This window comes from Convolutriloba macropyga, chromosome 3 (assembly GCF_964194025.1).
Source record: "Convolutriloba macropyga chromosome 3, txConMacr16.3, whole genome shotgun sequence".
In the NCBI taxonomy this organism is placed as follows: domain Eukaryota; kingdom Metazoa; phylum Xenacoelomorpha; order Acoela; family Convolutidae; genus Convolutriloba; species Convolutriloba macropyga.
In genome coordinates this window covers 48,600,825-48,623,882 of record NC_134470.1, presented here as the reverse complement: position 1 = coordinate 48,623,882, position 23,058 = coordinate 48,600,825, and the positions used below count along the sequence as shown (strand labels likewise).

Here is a 23,058-nt window from a genome sequence, read left to right as displayed (position 1 = left end):
AAGAAAATGTTGAATTATTACCGAGCAAGCGCAACGTAACTTGTTTTGACATGAGACCACTTGCCCTATGCTCCCAGGACCGTATTTCGCAAGTCACTGGTCAAAATTAACAGTAATATGTATGATTTTCAAAGCTATTTCACGACGGTTCTAATGAACTAGGCATCCATCCGATAGACTCAGTTTTTTACTTAAAAAATATCAATTCACACTTTATTTGCCATGAAAAACAGTTTCTCATGCTCAGTGTCAAAAAGAAAAATCTCAACTCTGATGCCTTTATATTTCAAAAAAAGATTCCGCTAGATTACATGTTTTCGATTTTTAATAAGATATTTGTCGGTGTTTTGTTGTTTATTAGTCGCCTGTGGCTATTTCAGTAAAATAGGAGCGTTTGAAACCTGAATTTAGAGCAAAATTGTAGACAAAGCTCACGGATTTTGATTTATGTCGGTTCTTGTCGGTCATGTCGGTTCTTGTTGGTCATGAAGTTCTTGTCGGTCATTTTAGACAACTTTGCCGGCATCTTGGACTGTTTCCCAAGCAATTTGTGTCGATTCGTGGCTATTTTTGAACAATTTCAAGGCAATTTTTTGAAAATTTCTGGGCTATCTTTGACGTTTTATAGCTATTTTTGAAGTCTTCCCTACTGTTTTTTGCGGTTTTTTCTGGGTATTTTTGTCGTTTTTTGCTATAATTAACGTCTTCCCGGCTTTTTTTGATGTTTTTTTTTGCTGTTTTTGACTTTTTGCCGGCTATTTTTGTTGTAATGCTTCGTGTTTTTAAAACTCCCTGAAAGCAGACCTGTTTTTAACGTTCTGATTTGCTATTTTTAAAATTTTATTGGTTACTTTTGCAGCTTTTAAAACTTTTTTGGGACCGCAAAGTGAGAGATTTAGACTTGCCAAGTCTTGGCAAAAAATTAGATTTAGACTTGCATGTCTTGGCAAAGACATGCACAAGACTGACAGCTGTAAAATGTGACATGCTCATGGCTCTGAACCAGTAAATATAATAGACTTGCAATTAGAGTGGCCCAGTACTCATAGTGAGTTAGCTCAAGGAGGTCTGTACATGCACGTTTTATCACTGGCTAAATTGTTCTGGCTTTTGTTTGGTTTTAGAAATTTTGTCAGCATTGAAGAGGTACTTTAGGAGCTTTCCTATTCTCTCATAAAATCTGTCTTCCTGAAATTTTGTCTGTTTTGTCTGAAAAATACCTAATTTATGGTCTGTTCGGTCTGACCAGCACACTGAGCCAGACCCAGCAGACTGAAATTTGGGTATGAGCCAGATTAAATTTCATGCATGGACAAGAACCAAAACTGATTATGGGCCCGACCGATCAGAGCGAAATTCAGGTTTCAGCCAGACCACAAAATTGGGTATGTTTCAGACCAAACAGACAAAAAATTAGCTATAGGCTGGACTGATCAGACCAAAAGATTGGATATATGCCACACTGAAAAATTGGGTATGAGCCAGACTGAGCAGAACAAAAAATGGGCATAAGCTAAACTGAACAGACCAAAATTCGGATATGAGCCAGACCAAAATTCAGGTAAGGGCCAGACCGAACAGACCAAAAATTGGGTTTTGGCCAGATTAAAGAGACCAAAATTATGTATACACCAAACTGAGCAGACCAAAAAATTGGCATCGGCTAAACTGAACAAACCAAAAATTGGATATGAGCGAGACCGAAATTCAGGTATGGGCCAGACCATAAATTGGGTATTGGCCAGAATGAACAGACCAAAATTGGGTATACGCCAGACTGAGCAGACCAAAAAATGGTCATAAGCTAAACTGAACAGACTAAAAATTGGATATGAGCGAGAGCCAAATTCAGGTATGGGCCAGACCGAATAGACCAAAAATTGGGTATTGGCCAGAATGAACAGACCAAAATTGGGTATACTACAGACTGAGAAGACCGAAAAATGGGCAAATGCTAAACTGAACAGACCAAAATTTGGATATGAGCCAGACCAAACAGACCAAAAATTGGGATTAGGCCGGACACAACAAACCAAAGATAGGACATATACCACAATGAACGGACCAAAAATTGGGTATGGGCCAGACTGAAGAAACTACAAATGGTTATAGGCTACACTCAACAGACCAAAAATCAGGTATACGCCAGACTGAGCAGACCAAAAAAAGGGCGTAGGCTAAACTGAACAGACCAAATTTTGGATATGAGCCAGACCGAAATTCAGGTATGGGCCAGACCAAAATGAGGTATGGACCAGACCAAACAGTCCGAAAATAGGTATGGGCAAGACGGATCGCGCCACCCAAACTCCGTCCACACTATGATAGAGGGTCGAACTGTGTCCCCTGTCCGCGACTCGAGTCCGTCTGTCCCGTACCTGTTTTGGGTTGAGGACCCCATCCTGGGTGCTAATGATCTTTGTGCATACACATGATGTATAACTGAAAAACTGTTTCTGATGTTTTCTGTTATCTTTCCCGTTGATAAGTAAAGCATTGAATATTGTAAAAGCATATAAAGTTAGATTCTCTATTATTATAGCACAAGATTGTGTTTCCTTCATCCGATATGACCCTTTTTGTATCACATTAAAAATTGTCGCACCGACAATTTTCATAACTGAAACTTCAAATCCTGAAGTTTCGCTTAGGCGACTCAATTGAGAAAGAGGACGGGGGGGGGGGGGCAAGGAAACAGAGATTTTCTAAAACTAAAAAGGATTTTTTTGAAATTCTGAGTAGTTACATTCTTACAGAATCGTTGAAGAGAGTTTGAATATCCAATTCAACCGATATATCTCTGACAATCTTTTCCAAAACTATATTATCCAGAATATCCACCGAGAAATCTGGGTAACATTTGGGCCACTGTGTCCAATTTTTGAACGAACGGTGAAGTCTTAGCACGTATGAACAGAACAAGAATTTCAACAGAATCATTCTGAGAAACTGGTCTGACAAAAAGCACAGAATGTGAAAGTCCAGATCTTTAGACTTGACACAAAATTTGGCAGCTTCTAAGTAGAATGTTTTGAGAATTACTGAGCAATTCGTGTGTGATTTCTCCGATATATCTTCCAAACCGCAAACTTTGCACAAACCCATTAACGGGTCTGCTAGGAATAAGCTAAGTAGCCCCCCGCTGTTTTCCATGGAGTCTTCCACGGCTTGTGGCATTGTTTGCGGGGATATGATACACATGAAGGGCTCCCCGAATATGTTGGGAATTTGTAGGAATGGGAGGCCGTTGTTACTCTCTACTATGAGGAATAGAGGTTTGCGCAGGTAGGGAAAGAGATCGCCAGGGTAGAAACAGTTCACTTCCTAGAAACAAATCAGGAATAAATTAGGATCCTTTTAATCTATAGACTATTGATAACACTTTCCCACCAGCTGTAAATACTAATCAATCGTAAAACATTCTTTGTTGCTATCTAAATGCGCGGGAGGGGGGTTGGGGGGGGGGGGGTTATATAACAAATATTTTAATCAGTGTGAAATGGGTGGTCCAAAGATTTTCACAATTTTCGCCCTTTTTTCGTGAAGGTCAGTATTTTCCACTTCGGGTGATATCTGATACTGTGTACATGGGTTTTGATGTTCCTGTGGGCGTTTTGACCATTCAAAAGCAAAGCTCTAAAAACATCTTCGACTTTTTATATTTTTCAGCAAACTGAACACATATAATGGACATTTACTAATCCTTTTACTTTTAGAAGTTGCAATTAATTGATGAGTATGAGCAAATCCAATTAAATTCAACGCAGTCTGTTTCTCAGTTAATTTTATTCACATTTTATATAAAACTTTTCAACCAAATTTTTTCTTCAAGACAAATTGAAGTCCACAAAACGCAATTTTGAAAGCTTTGACAATCTGGTAATTCTCGCAAGATCTATTTCGGCATGTTGCAAGTGAGATAGATATTGCCAATTAAACAGATCCAGCGACCGTTTCGAGTCTCAAGATTACAACAGTCAGACTGTAGATTGCGCCCCGCATACAAACACCTGTCTCCACTAATTTAGATTTGACACGTGTCAATTCTGCAACTGGTTCACGTGTGTGATTAAGGGCTTTGGGGAAAATCGGGCACTTCATATTATCCTGGGCTGTTGTTGAGGCTTTCCTGTATTATTATGATTTGTTCCTATCTATCAAAACCCCGTCTCGTGGATAATTCGTCATATAAGCGCAGAATTTCCAGAAGATACCTCGACGAGAAGTTACGGCGTATGTTGACTTTATTTGCGATCGTGACTTAAATTTTTGAAACGTAGGAACCGAATAATTTTGAAGAAGCAGTCGCTGGTTCAGACCAGGTGTCGTAAGAACGTGAATCCGGAGATATTATTGGTTAGCCCGCGATATCTTTCAGACTCGTGTTTAAGACATTTGATCCGCCATGACCGTAGTGCACTCAAAAGAACCGAACGAGATTGCCAGACAATACTGGCTCTATTTTTTTGCAATAATGATCTCATGGTTATCTTGCATGTCTGGGGTTTGATTATGAACAATCTTGCAAAATGCATGCAAAAATTCAGCGGAGATCTTGTCAGATAATTGCACGGTCTTTACTAATCTGCTGTTTACGACCCAATATTTGAATTAATTCAGGTCAATAAACCGGAATAGATAAGGAAATAGGCGGAATGGCTCCACTTTAATGTGCTTTAGTTATTAATAGAAGTACAGGAAGTTCAGCCCACCTTGATATGTGATTTGCGTAATCCAGGGTTTCCGGGTACGGGGTTCGAGGGGGACTTGGAGTTGCCGGTTCTCCTGTTTGTGGAGATTCCCCCACAGCCATAGGAAAGCTCCCCGGTAGCCTCGGCTGAGCCGGACTCTTCACCTGATATGTACACGACTAGACATTGCCTAGACAACAACACCAAATCCATGAAATACAAGGGAAAGTAAACAATGAACTTCAAAAATTCCAAGATCATGTGAAGTTGATTTCGGGTTACAGCAGTTTATACGAAAATGTATTCAAAATTTTTGATTTTCTGTGAAACATACTAAAGACACAGCCTAAAAAATCGTGTGTTGGGACAATTTTTTCTGAGAAAGTGAAACACGAGAAAAGGCCCGATTTGCACGATAAATCGTGTTTAATTAAACGATTTCATCGGCTTTAAACTCATGTTTTTTTTTCAGGTAAAACGCACGAAAAATCAGGTTAACATCGAATTTTTCGAAACAAAAATACGCCAATTGCATTTACAAAATTCTAAGTTTCTTGGTAGTTTTCGATTTACAAAATTAATTGAAGAGACACTTTGATCTGAAATAAGATTTCAAGTAAAATATGAGCTGAACCGTGGAAAAATAGAGCGCAAAAGCACTTAATTCCTATCCTCAATTATGGAAACTTGATTCTGCTAGTTGAATCCGTAATTAAGTCAAAATTTGCCAAATAGCTGAAGAAAAAGTTTTCTTCATGTATATCACCTCTCATTGAGCTCTCTGTATGCACTGCTGATGTAGTTGTTCAACACAGACAAACTCGGCTGGTATAGCAGGTACTTCACAGGGTTCTCTTGCTCAACCGATGAAGACCTCGCTCCGTTCTTTTGACCTACAAACAATTACCATAATCAAAACATCTATGTCCGTCTGTAATGCGCGTGTGCTATCAATGGTTTTCTTAATAATGGCATATAACTGAACAATTTCAAGGGAACACATCAAAAGTCAGAAACACATAAAAAAATAAATTTCTTTTAGGAGGTTAGATTCATTGAGCGTTAGTAGATTGCTGTCCCCAACCTAGATTCCATTTGATCAAACAGCTAGTCCAAAATGACCATGATCAAAGAGCATTGCATGATAATGCAAGGATCACCAATGATATCATACAAATCATTACTTATTTTCAAGAAAGAAATCATATATGATCCTTGTACGATTACCAGGAACTCACTTCTTTCCAAGCTATGTAACTGTTCTCACTATTTTCGACCAAAGTATTGTTTAAGTGATTGCGCGTCGTCATGACATTAAAGAAGCCATAAAACCTTGAGTTTTTACAATTACCATTATTTTTGCATGACAGTCAACCCTGGCCATCATTGCTAGTCTTCTTTAATTACAAGTATTAAAAGCTAGCATAATGATGTTATATGTCCTATTTCATCATCCATTTGCTGAAAATTACGGACATGGACAAGTGAGAGCGTTAAAATCATCTCGATCAAGACATTGTTGACAAAAACGAACCATTAGTGTTCATTTATTTATATTTTTATTAAGATTTTAAAGATTATATTTAGATTATTAAGATTTATGTTTTTGTACAACTATAGAATATAAGATAAGCACAACTTACTCCATGGGAAAAAATCAGAACAATGTTAAATACTATGAAATTATTCCCAAAATTAAAAGGTACACTTCCCGGTAACGTGAAAACATGAGAATTGCATGTGTTTTTCTCTGAGGTACACACCCCTATGACACGTTTGATAACAAAATTTGATAACTGAGAGAGATTAGGAATACATTGCAAATTTTACAATGAGAACATAAAATTTTCTGTGGGATTTCAATTGAAGCTTGCTTTGTTTACTATTGAACCGAAGACGAATTACACATCTATGTAAACGACAGTTAAATTGTTGCAACATTTATTTTTTCATCTCAAGTAGAAGTTCGACCAAGCGGAAGTTAGATATAAGCGCTGATCAGATATTTTGTTCAAAATGTACCTTAATTATGTTCGTTTGTTTAATTCCCTCTGTAATAATCTTTCGTACATTTATTGGCAACAAGATTCTGTTATACTCGCTCAAAACATGCAAATTAATGATAGTGTGAAATTATTAACCATTGTGCGATTCGATATGAACTCAAATTACTTTCAGTTTCTAATCTTTTCCTTATTCATGAGTTCTTAATCTATTTCCAATTTTAGATTGAGAATGAACCTAGCTCAATATCTGTTAGTCGTTGGCCATAAACCTTGTGTTTCTGCTTTGTGGTAAAAAACGGGCTATAATGGTTGAGAAATTGTCTGTACCTTTTGAGAAAACTTAGAAAAATAAATTCATAGTTATTAAATTATTAGGTTATTTGAATTAATGCTCAATTTTTCAAAAAATATTATCAACTATAGTCAATAAGTCTCCACTGAATTACCTTTGCGACTAAAGTTGGCTGACTTATGCATTTGTGTGGATGAAACGGTCATAAAATCTCCCATTAATCTAACAATCTTTGCAATGACTGAAATTCACAATACTCGACTGGGGTGCTAGAAGGAAACCGGTTCTTCTGTTCATGTTCAGACTTTTGTGCGTTCATCAGCCGTTCTCTCGTTCATGTCCAAACATTCTTTCGCGTATGTTCGGACTTTTGTGCGTTCATCTTTAGACTTTTTGCGTTCATTAGAATTTTGTGCGTTCATGTCCAGACTTTTGTGCGTTCATAACCAAGCAATCGTGCGTTCATGTTCAGACTTTCGTGTGTTGGTGTTAGACTTTCGTACGTTCATGCTTGGACTTTTGTGAATTTTTCGATGTTTCCGCACTTTTGCGTTCACTTTTGGTCTGCACAACTTGGTACTGAGATTTTGCGAACCTTGGTTACTCTCCCACACTCTAATAGAAGAGAGCAAATCGTTTCACGTTTTAACGCCTCGGAGTATCAATCTTTTTTGACAACATTTCGTACTTTTTATTCTCGTACGTTTGTTTGCCTAACTCATTGCACTACCCAGGGTGGGGTTTTGGCGGTGAATATTTGTAAGAAAAGCGGTAAAAAAATTAACCGCGTTTGACTCACATATTTTTGCGGTGAGCGCGATTAATTGCGGTGAGTTATATATTTTCATCACATTCAACAGAACTCTAACAAAAAATATATAAAAAAGGAATTATTTTTTTACTGCATTCACCGCAATCACCGCATTTTTGACCCAAAATTCTTCCAAATCCTTGACCCGGGTAATATTTGAGATAAATTGTTCAACTTGCAGGATTCGGTCTCCCACAAAATTGTGAAATTCGTAATTTTTTTTTACGAGAATCACAAATTACTGTATCCCAAATAACTCACTAATTAATCGATTAATGCATTATTTTGACTGTCTAAGTTTCTCCGCAAATTCCAATAAGATGCGATAGCCCGGATTTGAGCCGCAGAACATTTCAGCGCTGAACCAGCATATTCCAAGAGTAAAAGTTTAATTCGATTCTGAAACATTGCATCTCCAGAATATTTTAAGTTTCGTTATGTGAAGTTTTTTTTCGTTATGATTATATTGAGGTCATGGAGTCGCCGAAGCTAAACTTATCCTGTACAGTCTGAAAATTACTCATGCCCAAAAATTAAGTCTGGGCAGAGAAATGTCATACTTTTGTGGACTATAACTGGTAATTACTAGTAGTATACACACTATTTATATCTAAGTTAGTTTGTAGGCAATTACCACAAAGCCCATTTAGCTTAGTGGTTACGACTTGCTACGCAAATTGACTGTTACAAGTACCCACGCGGAAGTTCGAAACGCATATAAATCAAACCTTGTTGGCGGGAGTTAAGCTGAGCATATCATTTTTCATGCAGTATATTTTACTCAAAAATCAAGACTGGCCCGTGTAAATTGGGACATGAACAGAGTACTGCCCATCCTAAAAACAGAATGTCTCTACACTGGTTCAGTGCTGATTTACTCTGCCACCAACCTCCGGGAGCGTGATTGAATTGAAACTACTAATTTCGGCACCCAAGAAAATCAATTATTGCAGATAAATGGACGAATTGAGGTAGCCAATTTGTCCAAAATCGATTTCAAGTGATGTTAAAATGTACTTGAGATAGCGAAGAATAAATGAGAGTTTCTAATTATCATATCATCGCCAGAATAGCATACCTTATAGAAAACAGGAACCGATGATTTGTTGAGGAAAACCACCAAAAAGATCAATTCAAAACGTCACTCCTTTTTGTAATATATTTTGTGCTGTATATCCTTAATTTGCATGAATGTCGGGCATAGCTACCTTGATGGGATGGTTTGTCAACAACCATCACATGAGGATTATAATGATGATGTTTGCTGATATTGTGACTGTTGGATTGTGGTGATGACTCAACATTTTGGTGATTCTCTTTAGAAGTACTGTTCATCTGATAGGATATGTTGTCACTGATTTCGGCGTCTCTTTTCTCAAGTTCAAAGCAGGTCAAGATCCGGAACATGTCAATAGACAAGTCGTTGAATTTGACCTGAACGAATTTGATTATTATCAGTTATTCATTATTACAATAACACAGCTCTGAGAGAGTGATCACCTAGTTTTAGCAAAAATGTTATTTCAGACACATGTCTAATATTTTTGGAAGAAAAACTCAATCTGAATGGTTGAGAGGAATCAACTGAAATTAGTAATTACTAAAATAGATTATTTCTCGCATCATATTGCGCATTAAAAATCTTATTTTATTAAGAAAATTTTTTATCATTATTCTGAAGAGATAGTTAGTTGAGAATTCTATTTTGTACGAACATTAACATAATAAATCATTCTTTAATTATGGGAGATCCGATAAATTGGTAATCAAAATTTGAGTAAAACGTTTAACTTCAAAAGCGTCCGATCCAATAAAAACTCTGCTGCAGAAGTTAGAACTAACCATTACAGTTAATGTAGAGAACTATGTAAGGGCCGCAAAAAGAAGTCGAGTGAGGCTCTTATTGGCGCCCGCCCTGTTGACGTCATTTTTGCGTCATTTCCAAATCTGCTCAATCTGTGAGGTAGGAAGAATAATTTTTTTTGGTAAGCAATAGTGTAGAAGACAGGAAAAAAAATATCAGCTAATAGATTACAGCCAACTTGCCCACCTTATTGCATTTTCCCGCCAAATCCTTTCAAGTCGGTTCAGAAAATCAACGATTGGGAACCGATTCTTTTTCTCTCAATAAAAAGATATTTTGAAACATTTAGGGTGAGTTATTCTTGTAAAATAAATTTAATTTTTCTTTTGGAGTCACCCGCACCCGTAAACATTAACTGGATCACCCAAAATTCAAAGGTTAAAAACATTTCTGTCTCACAATTTTAAAAGTTAAAACGTCTGCAGAAACAGCAATCCTAAATCTAAAACTTGCTTTAAAAATTATGTTCTTATTGCAAAAAACGGGGTCTCTGTAATAGCATACAAGGTTACGGCAAAACACGCCTTATGCGCGATATTTTCCGTCCACAAAATCTTCTAATAAATGTTAGTTTAGCTTATAAATACAAAAGACCAATTTTCCGGATGCATCTGGGTAGCTGTAATATTTGAATATTTACACTTCAAATGTTGATTGGCTGGATTTGTTCTGGAGCGAAAAAACCAACAAATTAAGAAAAATTTACAGGAACTTTGAAAAAGAACAAGAATTCCAATTAGCTTGTCCAGTTATCTGTTCCTATGATTCAGCTCACTGATGAAAACTCGATTATCACAGTTTTTCAGTGGTAAATTTCAGAAATGCAACTTTCAAAATTGTTGATTAAAATTTTTTTCCATATTTTCAGCAGAAATTTTTACTTGAGATGCTAAAATCTTAGCTAAATGCTCCCTTAGATCAAAATTATCGCGAGAAAAAAACCATTTTAACTGCAAAAAAAATTTCAGTTGCCCATTTTGTCTTTATCAGCTATGCTCTCAATACGCACCAACAATTGCGCCTCAGAGATTCTCGGCGCTGAACCAGACCATATCAAAAGTAAAAAGACAAATTCAGTTCAGAAAAATTGCATATCAAGTGTATTTCAAGTTTCTTTATAAGCAGTTCATCATTATTATGATTTAAATGTGGTCATTTAGTTCATCTAGGCTCTTTATCCTGTATAGTCTGAAAAATTACTGACAACCTAAAATCAAGTCTGAGCAGCATAATGTCATATTTTTGTAGCTGTTAAACGGTAATTACTATAGTAGTAAACATGCTCTCTATACTCAAGCCAGTTTGTTGATAATTACCACAAAGCCCACTTAGCTCAGTGGTTACGACGTTCTAAGCAAATTAAATGTTACAAGTACCCACCCCGAAGTTCGAATCGCAGAAAAACCAAACCTTGTAAGGGGGAGCTAAACTTAACATACTTATTTTGATGCATTAAATTTTGCACTGTTGTCTAAAACACATGCAAGCAGCATGAAAACAAAATGAAAATTAATGCAAACGAAATTATGTAAATGATTGCACGGAAGCTTTTAGATTACTGATTGTAAAATACAGGAATTTTGCACCCCTTCTGTAACCACGAACTATATCTACTATTTTATAAACTCGTATGCAAAACTCTTTATGCAAATAATAATCAAGTTGTAAATATTGTTCTATCTCCATGTGGAGACATTGTTGAATGCTCACTTTAACGCCTGTGGTGACAGGTCAGATAACGCTGCATATGAATCACAACTTAGAATAAGTGCTGACGAAAATTGCAATCTCAAAATGCAGTTGCGTTCGTGGTCAGAATTTAAGTGTTAACACGCTTATCTCTTTTATTTTTAGCTTAAGTCTAAAGACCCACAGCCGATTAATAAATATCCAAATATAGGAAAAAATTTCCAAAATAGGTTAAGATAGAGCTATCTGTTATCAGAGAAAATATACTCCATTGGGAGCAACAATTAATATTCGAGAACACTACGTTCCGAACGGGATATTACTTACTCCAAACGGAACAGATCACTGCCCGACAACAGGTTTTCGAATAGAGTATTTTGATTACTCAAATCTCGGCTCTTAAAAAATTGTTAGTTCGAATCCTCATTTTGTGAAATTTTATTACAGTTTTATTCAGAGCAGTTTACTACCATGCGCTATATCTATTGAAAAATAAGCTTCAAAATGCTTATTTTGAAGGGCCCTCTTTGGACCCTTCGTCTCATTTTTTGCAAATTTTTCACATTTGTTTGCTGTAGAGATCGTGAACTTAAGGTACAATAGCGCTTTCCCTACCGCTATATACATCCCTAAGTTAGTTTTTACTTGTTTGCAATTCTTATGCTTTGCAAGGGTGATGAAAAATAATCTTTGAAAGATAACTCGATGAGATGTGCGGGAAAATAAGAGCAATATATGTGGAAATGCGTTGTTTATTAAAAAAACTGCTCTAAAAACTGTGGTACATTTCAAAAATCAATTTATCATGCACATTGAGGACAAATCGACCGCATTTTAAAATTTTTGAGCGGAATCTGAGCTTTTTTTATAATTATTCATTGAAGTTGGTGATAACTTGACCCATTGTAAAATAGAATCCGTTATTTTGTCATTATAACATAACAAAGATGCGATAATATCAGTTATAGATGGTCATATCCTCCGAGAAAATGAAAAAGTAATAAATACCTGATCCATAGCATTTCCGACAATAACCGCCCTCCCAATGCTGATTTTCAAGGGCAGTTGAAACCCAATATCTGGTACATTATCGTGACTCACTCTCAAAATCGGGTCTATATGAATTGGGTTCCCTTGCCGGGTCTTCTGAGCCGATATCGTTTTGACAAATGTCGCTTTCTGGTTAAATGTTTGCAACTCCGAACAAACAATTGCCCACTCTTCTTGATTCTCCTCCAAATAAATGCTGGAAAACTGAGCCACAAAATGGAAAAATTCTTTCATAACCTCAAGAACTAACTGGAATTTTCCCAATAACAGAATGACTATTAAGTATCTGGTATAAAACCGAAGTTTCTTCAACATTCTGTATGATGTCGGTTCGCCTTCAGCGTTTTTGAAGTAGTTTCTGATCCGCAATGCATTGTAAAAATTAAAACTTTCATGTAAGTAGGAAACGTCGGAAGTCCTGATGTAGTACTGATAATAAAGCTGCCCAATTTTAGAGGCAATTTCCCCGATTTCGTTCCGACGCAAACCTGCTTTGTCAACTAAGATAGCTCTATGTTTCTGCTGGAATTTCCATACGAAATTATGGATCTCGAACGTTTTCCCGAACTGAATTTTCCACGCTTCGTGGCCATGTGGAGGTATGTCTTTCAAAGCATGAAACATTTGAATGGATTTTTCCAAGTTTTCACGAAAGCACGTGACCAACTCCGTGATTTCTGAGGGAGAGAATTGGTTTGGTTTCCTCACTTCAACCTCATTGAGCTCGTCGTCCGTATGCTGGGCTAAATTGTCAGCCGAGCGACTGGGACTGTTGCGACCATACGATGAATTCTGGGCTAGAACCATAACATTTAATGAGATAAAAAGTTTAAAAAGAAATTATAAGTTCAATTTAAGCTTTAGAAGTCAGCTTGCAAAATCTCCTCCATATAGATTCGCAATAATGGTTGTGCTGAAACTGTTTTTAATGATAACCAGCAATTAAAAAAATATTTTGATTCTTATCATCAATAATTGTTTTAATTAATCATTTATGATCATCAAATTTAAAAGGCAGTTTATCACAATGCATTCTTATTATCCCAATCTGTTTGAAGACATCAATGTGAAAGATATCGATGATATCAAGATCTCGAGTAAAATTTTCCTCATATTCTGATCAAAACGAACTCTGATTATTATACTTTCTTCTGTATATGATATTAATCAATTTTTGTTTACAGAAATATTTTTTATAATTTTTGTGATCAATTAGTCCATTTTTGCGGAGAAGCAGTTTTTGTTTTCTTGTTGAGCACTTTCAGTTGTTTTGTTGACAAACATTTTTACTCTTTGTTCTCTAATTAGAGCATTAAATGCCAATCTGGTCTCAAGCCGCGTGTGAACACAATTAATCAAGCGCCTCTTACTGACTTTGGAAAGGTAAGACAAAAATGACACTTTGTAAAAAGTACCCTGCAATAATGATTAATGCTCGACCACTTACCATCAGCGGTTGAAGTAGCCGCAACAATTTCTTCGGCTATATTTTTGTCTTTGAATGATGTCTTTTTCTTTCTTTTCATCTTGAAGTTTTTATAATTTATTCGTTAAGAGTAAAGTATGAAAATAAAAAGTAACTCGTGTGAGGTTTGAGTTTTCAGCTTTCATTGACCAGTACTTACCATGTGCGTAGTTACTTGCTGTTTAAAAACGTGAGCGCGAAAGCGAGTAAATGGTAAACATTGAATTACTTGACTCTATCCGGTGACAAGAAAATTATGCAAAAGATTTATCTTCAAATCATGCAAAAATTGTGCACAATTATCACCTGGTGAAAATTATCATTACTATGCAAAGATCACTTGAAATCATCTTTTAAAGAAACAATAAGTCAATTCACTAAAATTGAAGACCGATAAAAAACATAACTTTGATGAGCACGGCTCGGACGCCTATAACTGGTTCTTCCAATTTAATGAGTTCCAATTAAATTTCAGTTGTCCGATCTAATGTTTATGTAATCAGACAATCGGTGATTACACAAAACAGGACTAAATAGACACAGGGGTGATTTGAGTGGAAATCATAATCTTTTGATTAATTTTAGCATAGTCAGATAATAAATTAAACAACATTGACATCTCATGACTAAAGTCAACGAGCAGAAAAGTATGGCGCCCAATTGTTTCCAAAACATCAGATTACAAAATTTTATGAGCATTGAGATTTCGTTTTCCGACTATTAAGGAAAAGTTAGCACTTCAACAGGCTTTTGCAATACGATTGCGTAATCTATCAGGTCTTGCAAGGGTGTGTCCTTTTCCGCGGCCCACGGCATCCTTATCACTGAAATTAACCAAAGAGTTAGAATTACAATATACTCTAAAAGTGCCACAAATATCAAAAAATACAACATTCAGAGTTTAAATCAGTTCTCCAGCAACGGGTCATTACGCTTTTAGCATTTCTAATATCTAGTACACGATTTGTACTGTTTTTACACAAGTTTGTAACGACATCTGAGTAACGTTTTCGACAGTTTTTCTTCGAAATTTTGCCAAAGAATTATCTGTTTTCGTAACTGTTGCTTCGCAATTGCCCCTAAAATTTCAATCTTCTGAGCGATGATCAATTGTTTTGCGCAAAAATAACCATTAAAGCGCACAATTGGTGCTGTACCTAGCTTTTTGGTACCATAGTGTATGTATTTCAGGTTCATAAAATTCACCAGGAGACCAATGCCGAGTAAGGGAGCTACGGCAAACCATGCTACTGATTTTGAAAGTTGGTGACTCAATTATAGCTTGTTTTCTCACTAATGTCCGACCATCATTCAAGAATTTTTGTAAGATTTGCAATTTTTAGCGATGAAATTACATATTTTAGCGGTGAAATGTGGTGATTTTTTGTAAATTCACCGCTTACTCTAGTGGTGAAATTACATAAATTCACCGCTTAGAAAAAAGTGTCAAAAAGATGTAAGATTAAGGGGTAGTTTCAATCAGAAGGTAAATCTAACAATTCCTCCCACACTCACCATTAATTTTACCACATTCTTTGCTGATCTCAGAAATCTGTAACAATTATTTTTAAGCGGTGAATTTATGTAAGTTCACCACTAAGTTGAGCGGTGAATTTATGTAATTTCACTGCATTCAACGCTTATCTTACATAATTTGGACCTTTTTTCGAAGCGGTGAATTTATGTAATTTCACCGCTAAACTCAGCGGTGAAATTATGTAATTTCAGCGCTACCAGGCGATAAAGTTTTTTTTTCACTGCGTTCACCGCTTGATTTATGTAATGTCACCGCATTCACCGCTTATCTTACAAAAATTTCCGCATTAACCGCTTGTCTTACATAATTTTGCGTTGAATGGCGGTGACACCTCGACCCGGGCAGTTGACAAAACTTTTTAGCGCCACAAACAGTTCTCATATTAGCCAATTAGCAAGGAAAGAGAGCGGAAAAGTTTTGATGCCACAAAAAGAGTTTAGAACACATGGCACAAACAGCGTCGTCGAGGTAACTCAAACTGCCAATTAATATTGATCGTGTTCGGATCTTTTTCCTCAAGCATGAAGCAACGTATATGTCAAGTCCGACTGCAGCACCCATAATTTTCAAACAATAACCCAAATAGCGTCTCAATTCTACGCCAATAGATGACATATTTTTATTTAGCCAATGAAACGCCATTTTTTTTCCTTTTTCTCTCAAAAAGGCTTCTTTCTAGTCCATCATTCAGAAAGATCTACAAAATTTGGTTATGCAGTTTTGTGATACGGCGATAAAACTTTCATCAATATGCCAAGTGTGTAGCGTATTGGGGAGAACCATTTCTCCGATTCTCAGTTACTGTGAAAAAATTGAAGAGAACTGCACCAGGCTCTGGATTTATTTTTTTTAAACATTGGGTTCCTTTTGACTGTACACGTATTGACTAAAAAGCATATCTGCTAGCACAATTTGTTGAAACTGCTATACCTGAAACATTCTCTGGACAGCTACCAAGAGGTTTGACTGCTCTACAAAAATGAAACCATTCTCAAAATTGACGTGATAAGACTCATGAGGGATCTCAGAGCCAATTACTTCTTCATAGAATGATCTATTGCCTCTGCTCTTTCATCAAACTCAATTCTCTATTGGAACATTTCAAACAATTGAGTTGCCTCCATTTTTTTAACAGACATATACCTTTGAGAAATGTGAGTTACTTTTGATTTTTATCAGTGAGAAAAGTTAGCAATGGAAAACTTTCTTCTGAATATAAAATTTTCAGCTATCTCATAACAGGCTCTCAATATTAGGCACGAACACCTCAGACTTAAATTTTCAGGTGTTTAGCTGTATATGCCTTTGGACCGCGAATTTTTAGTTTTCTAAGCTAAATCTTTCATTTGAATTCCGTTCGATTTCCCGAGTGCCTTATCAATGTTGCGCCCTTTCAAAGAATACCAAGCATACCAATGGCCAGCGATCTAAACGCTCCGATAATTTAAGATCTATTATATGTCTTTTTTACTTTTTGGTTGATCAATATAGGAAAATATTCCGATCCTGAAAACAAACTTTGTCTATTGAATAGATCATCTGGGTTTTGAAATCAGTCATTTAAAATTTACGAGAGAATTTGAGGCCATCTCTACGTGGGCAAACTAACAAGACAGCACATATGTGCCTAATAATGTCAATAGCTCAAACCAATGGTTGATTTTACTCTAAAGCAACCTAAGCCAGTTAGTTTTGATCGACAAAAACTTGATTTGGAGAAAAAAATATGAGCGTATCGTATTTCGGTTTTATGTTGAAAAATTTAAAACAACTGCCTTCTAACATGTTTTTGTAGCTCGTTCAGCTGTATTTCTCAGCTATATGTGTGTATCCAGATAACTCAAATGTCTATCAAAACTAATTTTGTGCATTTCTTGGATCAGACCAGTATCAGCTAAAGGTGATAACACTCTTTCGATAACGTTTATTCTATAAGCTAACCACGATAAAGACAACTTCTTTCTACGATACATCAAGGCAAATGCACATCTAAATGGCCCGGCAAATCTAGCTGTATTTGCTAGCAGGTATTTTGACTGAGCCGATTTTCGGCTCAGATTGGTCACCGATACGTTTTCAAAACATAAAAATATTAAGCCTAAAAAGAGCGCAATCGATTCAGTATATTAGTAGGCTCAACGAAAATTATGTTTAACGAACTTTTTCCGAGCTTTCTATGCCAAATAGAACGTATTTTGTGTGCATTTAATCTTTTCGTAAGGCTTACATGGTTAAGAGATTATGACGTAATACTTTCTCGCTGGATAGATTCTCGCTTTATTTAAATAGTGCATTTCAATCCTCGCTGCTCTTTTTTTTTACTCAGTAACATCCTCCGGCCCGGAAGAAAATGTTGGGAGGATCGGTACAAGCTTAACGAGTGGGCGGACAAGCGATCCGGATGACGTGCGCAAGACGGCGGAGCGGGCGACGCTGTCGGAGCCTAACCAAAGTTCTTCAATCCGAGCAGTTGGATAGTAACCCCTAGGGTTGCTTTCTTCAACGATCCAAACTAAATCACCGACCTTGAGGTGCTGCTCGGCAGGCGTCTGCCACTTAGATCTACGGTTCAGTGCAGGTACATACTCCTTGAGCCAACGTGCCCAAATTGCATTGGCGTATGACTGTGAACGGGCGTACCGCTTACGATAATCAAACTCGTCGACGCCCTTGATGGACGGAATTCTGGTTGCTTGGTTACCGAGTAGAAAATGATTAGGTGTTATTGGGCCTAGGTCGGACGGGTCGGAGCTTACAGGCGTTAAGAGACGTGAGTTTAGTGCGTATTCGACCAGACAAAAAGTAGTGTTCAATACCTCATCTGTGAGGCGACGCGTACCGAGGATAGTGTACAGTACTCTTTTAAAACTACGAACTAACCTCTCCCAGATACCACCTTGGTGTGGCGCACTGGGTGGATTGAACCTCCACTTAATGCCCTTATGTGCAAGTTCGGCAGTGATATTAAGCGTATTCCATTTTTCCACACATTCACGGAGCTCTTTCTCCGCTCCAATGAAGTTCGTACCATTATCCGACCAAATCATGGCAGTAGTACCCCGACGGGAGACGAACCGCTCAACTCCCATTACACAGGAACTGGTGTCCATGGACGGTACAACTTCAACATGGACAGCACGAGTAGTGAGACAAGTGAAGAGAAATCCCCACCTCTTCTCGGTAGTCCGACGAACTGTGACGTAGAATGGGCCGAAGTAATCAACCCCGGTGTTGGTAAAGGGAGGAGACTGGTATGCGAGTCTCTCCTTTGGGAGGTCTGCCATGATAGGCTGAATGGTTGCTGCACGGAACTTTCTACACAAGACGCAGTTTGATTTGATGGAACGCAGTGTGGAACGTAGTTTTAGGTTGGCATAACGTTCTTGTACCTTTGACCTTAAGTAGTCGATGCCCTGATGATGGTTCTTCAAACGAGTATGCCGCAGAAACAGTTTAACAAAAATATGACGCGCATCCAGCACGATAGGATGTCTAGTGTCAAAGTCAACTTCCACTAGCCGTCGGAGTCGACCAGAGGAACGGATGAGACCATGAGGTCCAATAAACGGAGTAAACTGAGCAATGCGGCTGCTCTTCTTAACGGATTTGTTGTCAAGAAGATCCTTTCTTTCAGTATTAAAGGACTTTCCTTGAACCAAGTACTGGAGATGACGCTCGGTTTCGTCAAGCTCAACAGGGTCGGCTATGCTGCCGTCTACGGTACGGTAACTTTCATGAGATGGTAAAAGACGGAGCACATATGCGGTGACATGAAGTAATTTTTGATAACAACTGAACTTATCAAACGGGATCAGATTAATGCTTTGTTCCTTTGGGGAATTGGTTACAGATGCGGCTAAAGATGAGATGGAGTCATCATCTTGTTCCTTGGTTACATCGCCGAGCTTGATGTTATCAACGACGTCAGTATTCGGTACGAAAGGGAATTGCTTAGTTCTCAAGAAGTCAGGACCCCTCACCCGGCTACTTGATTGCAAAACTTCAGCGGACATACCACGCGTGCCAGCATCTGCCGGATTATCACAAGTGGCGACGTGGTTCCATTGGTCAACGCTGGTGTTCTCCAGGATTTCATTAACCCGATTTTCAATGAAGATGGGGTGTTTGTTTGTTGAGTTTATCCACTGCAAGCCGATTGTACTATCTGTCCACATAAAGACTTTGTCCACAGTAACCGTTAATGCTCGACAGATTTCCCTTTTTAAGAGGGCAGCGAGGAGAGCGGCTTGTAATTCCAACTTAGGAACTGTCATTACCTTCATAGGTGCAACACGGGCCTTGCCCAAGACAAACGCCAGCTCTGTTATAATCTCCCCGGAGGGGCAAGTTACTTGAGCCCTAAGAAAAACTACTGCACTGAATACGTCTTGCGAGCTATCACCAAACATGTGGTGTTCAAGATGTTGGAATGGTCCTGAAAAGTAACTTCTCGGTATAGTGATCTCAGCTAACCGCGGCAGTTCAATACACCAGGCAAGGAATCTATCAACTGTGTCTTTAGGTAACTCGTCATCCCAACTTTGTCCACTGACAAGCCAAATGTCTTTCAAGATTAACCGAGCACCAACAGTGAACGGTGCGACAAGACCAATTGGGTCGTAGACCTTTGACACAAGACTTAGGACCAAGCGCTGTGTTAAAGTTTTCGTGAAGGTGCTGTTAGTGCCCCTACTCACAACCAGAGTATCGTTGTTGTGATCCCACTTAAGCCCAAGCACGTGCATTGATTCCTCCATTGATGAAACGATGACCTTCGGTTCAGTGGATTGAGCAGACCCATCAATTCGGTCAGCCAGATCTGGTACATTGCTTAAAAAATTAGTAAGCTTGAACCCACCTAGATGGAGAAGATGTACCAATTCCTTCGACCTAATGAGGGCCCTCTTGGGGGATTCCACTGAGTCCAAGTAATCGTCCATGTAGAAGTTCTCAAGGACGGCTTTCGCAGCTTCTGGGCACTCCTTAGCATTATCGCGTGCCGTGCGCTGAAGTGCGTAGTTGGCGCAGGTGGGCGAATCTTTTGCCCCAAAGATGTGGCGCGTATACTGGTGTACCACAACAATTGATGTGGGGTCCTCCCGCCACAAAAAGCGCAATGATGGTTGATCACATGGTAACACTCCAACTTGGAGGAACATTCCCTCGATGTCGGCGGATACGGCAAATTGATGTTGTCTGAACCGTAGGAGTACACAGATTAGGTTTTGCAGTAAGTCAGGTCCGGTGAGTAATGACTTATTAAGAGATGCGCCATGGAATTTAGCTGCTCCGTTTAGTACCCTACGGACCTTGCCCGGTTTGTTCGGGTTAACAACCGGATGGTGTGGTAGGTACCACTCTCGTTCCGAGCGACTTTCCACTTTATGAGCATCTTTGACCCTTACTACGTAGCTTTTGTCTAAGTCCTCTTTGATGGTATTCGAGTACTTTTCCCTTAAAGTCTGGTCTTTCGCAAGCCGCTTTTCCAAAGACTTTAATTGAAGAAGCGCTGAGAAATAATTGTTGGGCAGTTCGATGTTATCTTCAGCCCATAGCATTCCGACATCGTACTTTTTTCCATTATGTACGGTGGTGTTTTCAATAATTTCATGCGCACGTGCATCCGAGGCGGATCGTGGGTCTACTTGCTTAAGTGCGCCGTACGACTCCATGTCGTACCAAGATTTTACCTGACTAGCAAGTTCAAAATCCTGCTCCATATTAGCTTTGAAACAAGTCGAGACTAAACCTGAAGACGACGGTAGAGGGCCGCTTAGAACCCAACCTATGGGCAAGAGAACAGCGAAGGGCGAGGACTTCTCGTCGGCAGCGAAGTACTCTAACGGGCGGATGGCATGATACACATCCTGTCCAAGTATCATCTCGATGTTTCCATAGCAATATGTAACTGGGTCTAGAACTGCTAGGTGCGGGTATGTTTCCTGAAGTGCTTTAATGTTAATGACATCGGCGCCTACATTCAAATCTTCCTTTACGTAAGGGCTGACTTTAGATGGTTCAAATGCTTGGTGGTCGCGTGGTGTTACAATTAGTTCAACTAACTTAGTGTCTACAACCTCCTCAGTATTTATACCCTTGACTGTTAGTTTCAATGCTGTACCGTGCAAACCAAGTCTAATTGCAAGATCATTGGACACCCAAGAGTTACTGCAAGCGGTATCACACAAAACTAAAGCCGTGGTATCTTTACCAGAAGAGCTCTTCAACTGTAATTCAGTCACCTGAAGGAGGCCTTTCAAATTACTCACAGATGACAAAGTAGTGGTCTTACTCGATGATTGGACACTAGAAAGTTTACGTTGATTTGCACCGGCATTAGAATTACTATTGTTATTGTTTGAAGGGGATTTTGATGGATAAACCCTCTCAGCTCCATGGAGAAGTGTATTATGGGAGCTGTTACATCCGTCCTTCCTGCATTTCCTGGGATTTGGGCATCGCCTAAACATATGATTTTCTCTCAAACATACTTTTCTTTAAATACCCTACACTCCCAGATGCGATGATTGCCTTTACACACGAGGCAGAGAGGGGTTGCAGACGTTGCCGTTGGCCGTTATTGAGGCTGGTCTCTGAGTGCCTTTAGTTTGTGTATTAGCAGCAAAAGTTCTTGAGGCAACTTTGGTCTTTACTACTGAGTTGGTGTTATCCTCAGTTCTTGCCTTCGATGAAGTTTGTTTCATTAAATCGTGTGCCTCGGCCTTCTCCTTTAACCAATCGTTGAAGTCAAGGAGTGTTGGCTTAACCCAATGTTTCTTCACTGTGAAGAGTGACCAAGACTCTTTTAGATTGGGCGGCAATTTTTGCACAGCCGTGTTAAGAAGTGAGGCGCTCTTAAGGTCTGCGTCATATGAAAGTGATTTAAAGACCCCAACAAGACTTGAAATTGTTGCAGAATAGTTTATGATGTTATCACTATTGTGCATCTTTAATGGAGGAAAAGAGCTGAGTTTTTCTAAGTGTGCACTGACTACTGCCTGTGGTTGGCCAAATTTATGTTCGAGTGTCCTAAGTGCATCCTTATACATTACACCACAGTATGCGAACTCAGCGATGGCGGTTTTAGTTTTTCCAGTTACAAGAGTTTTTAAGTATGTTAACTTGACATCATCAGTCAAGGACTGTGCGTCTATTGCGCTTCTAAATTGTCCAAACCATTCGTGCCACTGCAGGGGATCACCATTGTACTGTGACAACTTCCACTCGGGCAGTGGATCGTTCTTTTTACAAGTAATTGCCTCCGCCAACTGCTTTATCAAATCCGCAGAGTCCAAAGAAGGAGCCGAAGGTGTTGGATGCGGCGGGCCACCCCAACACAACAGGTTCGGAACGGTAGCTCCATACGTTGGCGGAATGATCGGAGTGACAAAGGTGGGGGCGATACCTGTGGAAGAACTAAATGGATTCGATTGCATGAAGTCTGAAGTTACATAATTTTGAGGCACTGCTGCTGCTTGTACATGAGGGGAGCGATGAGATGTAGTTATATGAGGGTTGATTAACGGGGCCGGTTGTACGGTGTTTAAGTTTGCAGGTGTCCGTACAAGTGGTACTGCATTAGATGGGACTGCTGCCGGCAAACGCCAGACATTTGGATCTGGAAGAGCAGGAGGTGCGTGGGTAATGGGGACA

General features: G+C 38.6%; 1 protein-coding gene across 2 annotated transcripts in view; it reads right to left on the bottom strand.

Moving 5' to 3' along the window:
• Nucleotides 1–2,685: 2,685 nt before the first annotated feature.
• Nucleotides 2,686–23,058, bottom strand: part of LOC142336250 (protein SCAI-like) — a 32,680-nt gene continuing 12,307 nt past the window's right edge. The window contains exons 1-6 of one of the 2 annotated variants that reach the window (XM_075384935.1): nucleotides 13,851–14,037; nucleotides 12,362–13,200; nucleotides 9,009–9,234; nucleotides 5,458–5,584; nucleotides 4,713–4,881; nucleotides 2,686–3,324 (exon numbers count right to left, since the gene is read on the bottom strand). In XM_075384935.1, the coding sequence (XP_075241050.1) occupies nucleotides 2,743–3,324; nucleotides 4,713–4,881; nucleotides 5,458–5,584; nucleotides 9,009–9,234; nucleotides 12,362–13,200; nucleotides 13,851–13,929 (2,022 nt within the window). In that variant the 5' untranslated portion in view covers nucleotides 13,930–14,037 and the 3' untranslated portion in view covers nucleotides 2,686–2,742. Of the gene's footprint in view, nucleotides 3,325–4,712; nucleotides 4,882–5,457; nucleotides 5,585–9,008; nucleotides 9,235–12,361; nucleotides 13,201–13,850; nucleotides 14,038–23,058 lie in introns of those variants that run through there. The other variant, XM_075384937.1, reaches the window with a different exon arrangement.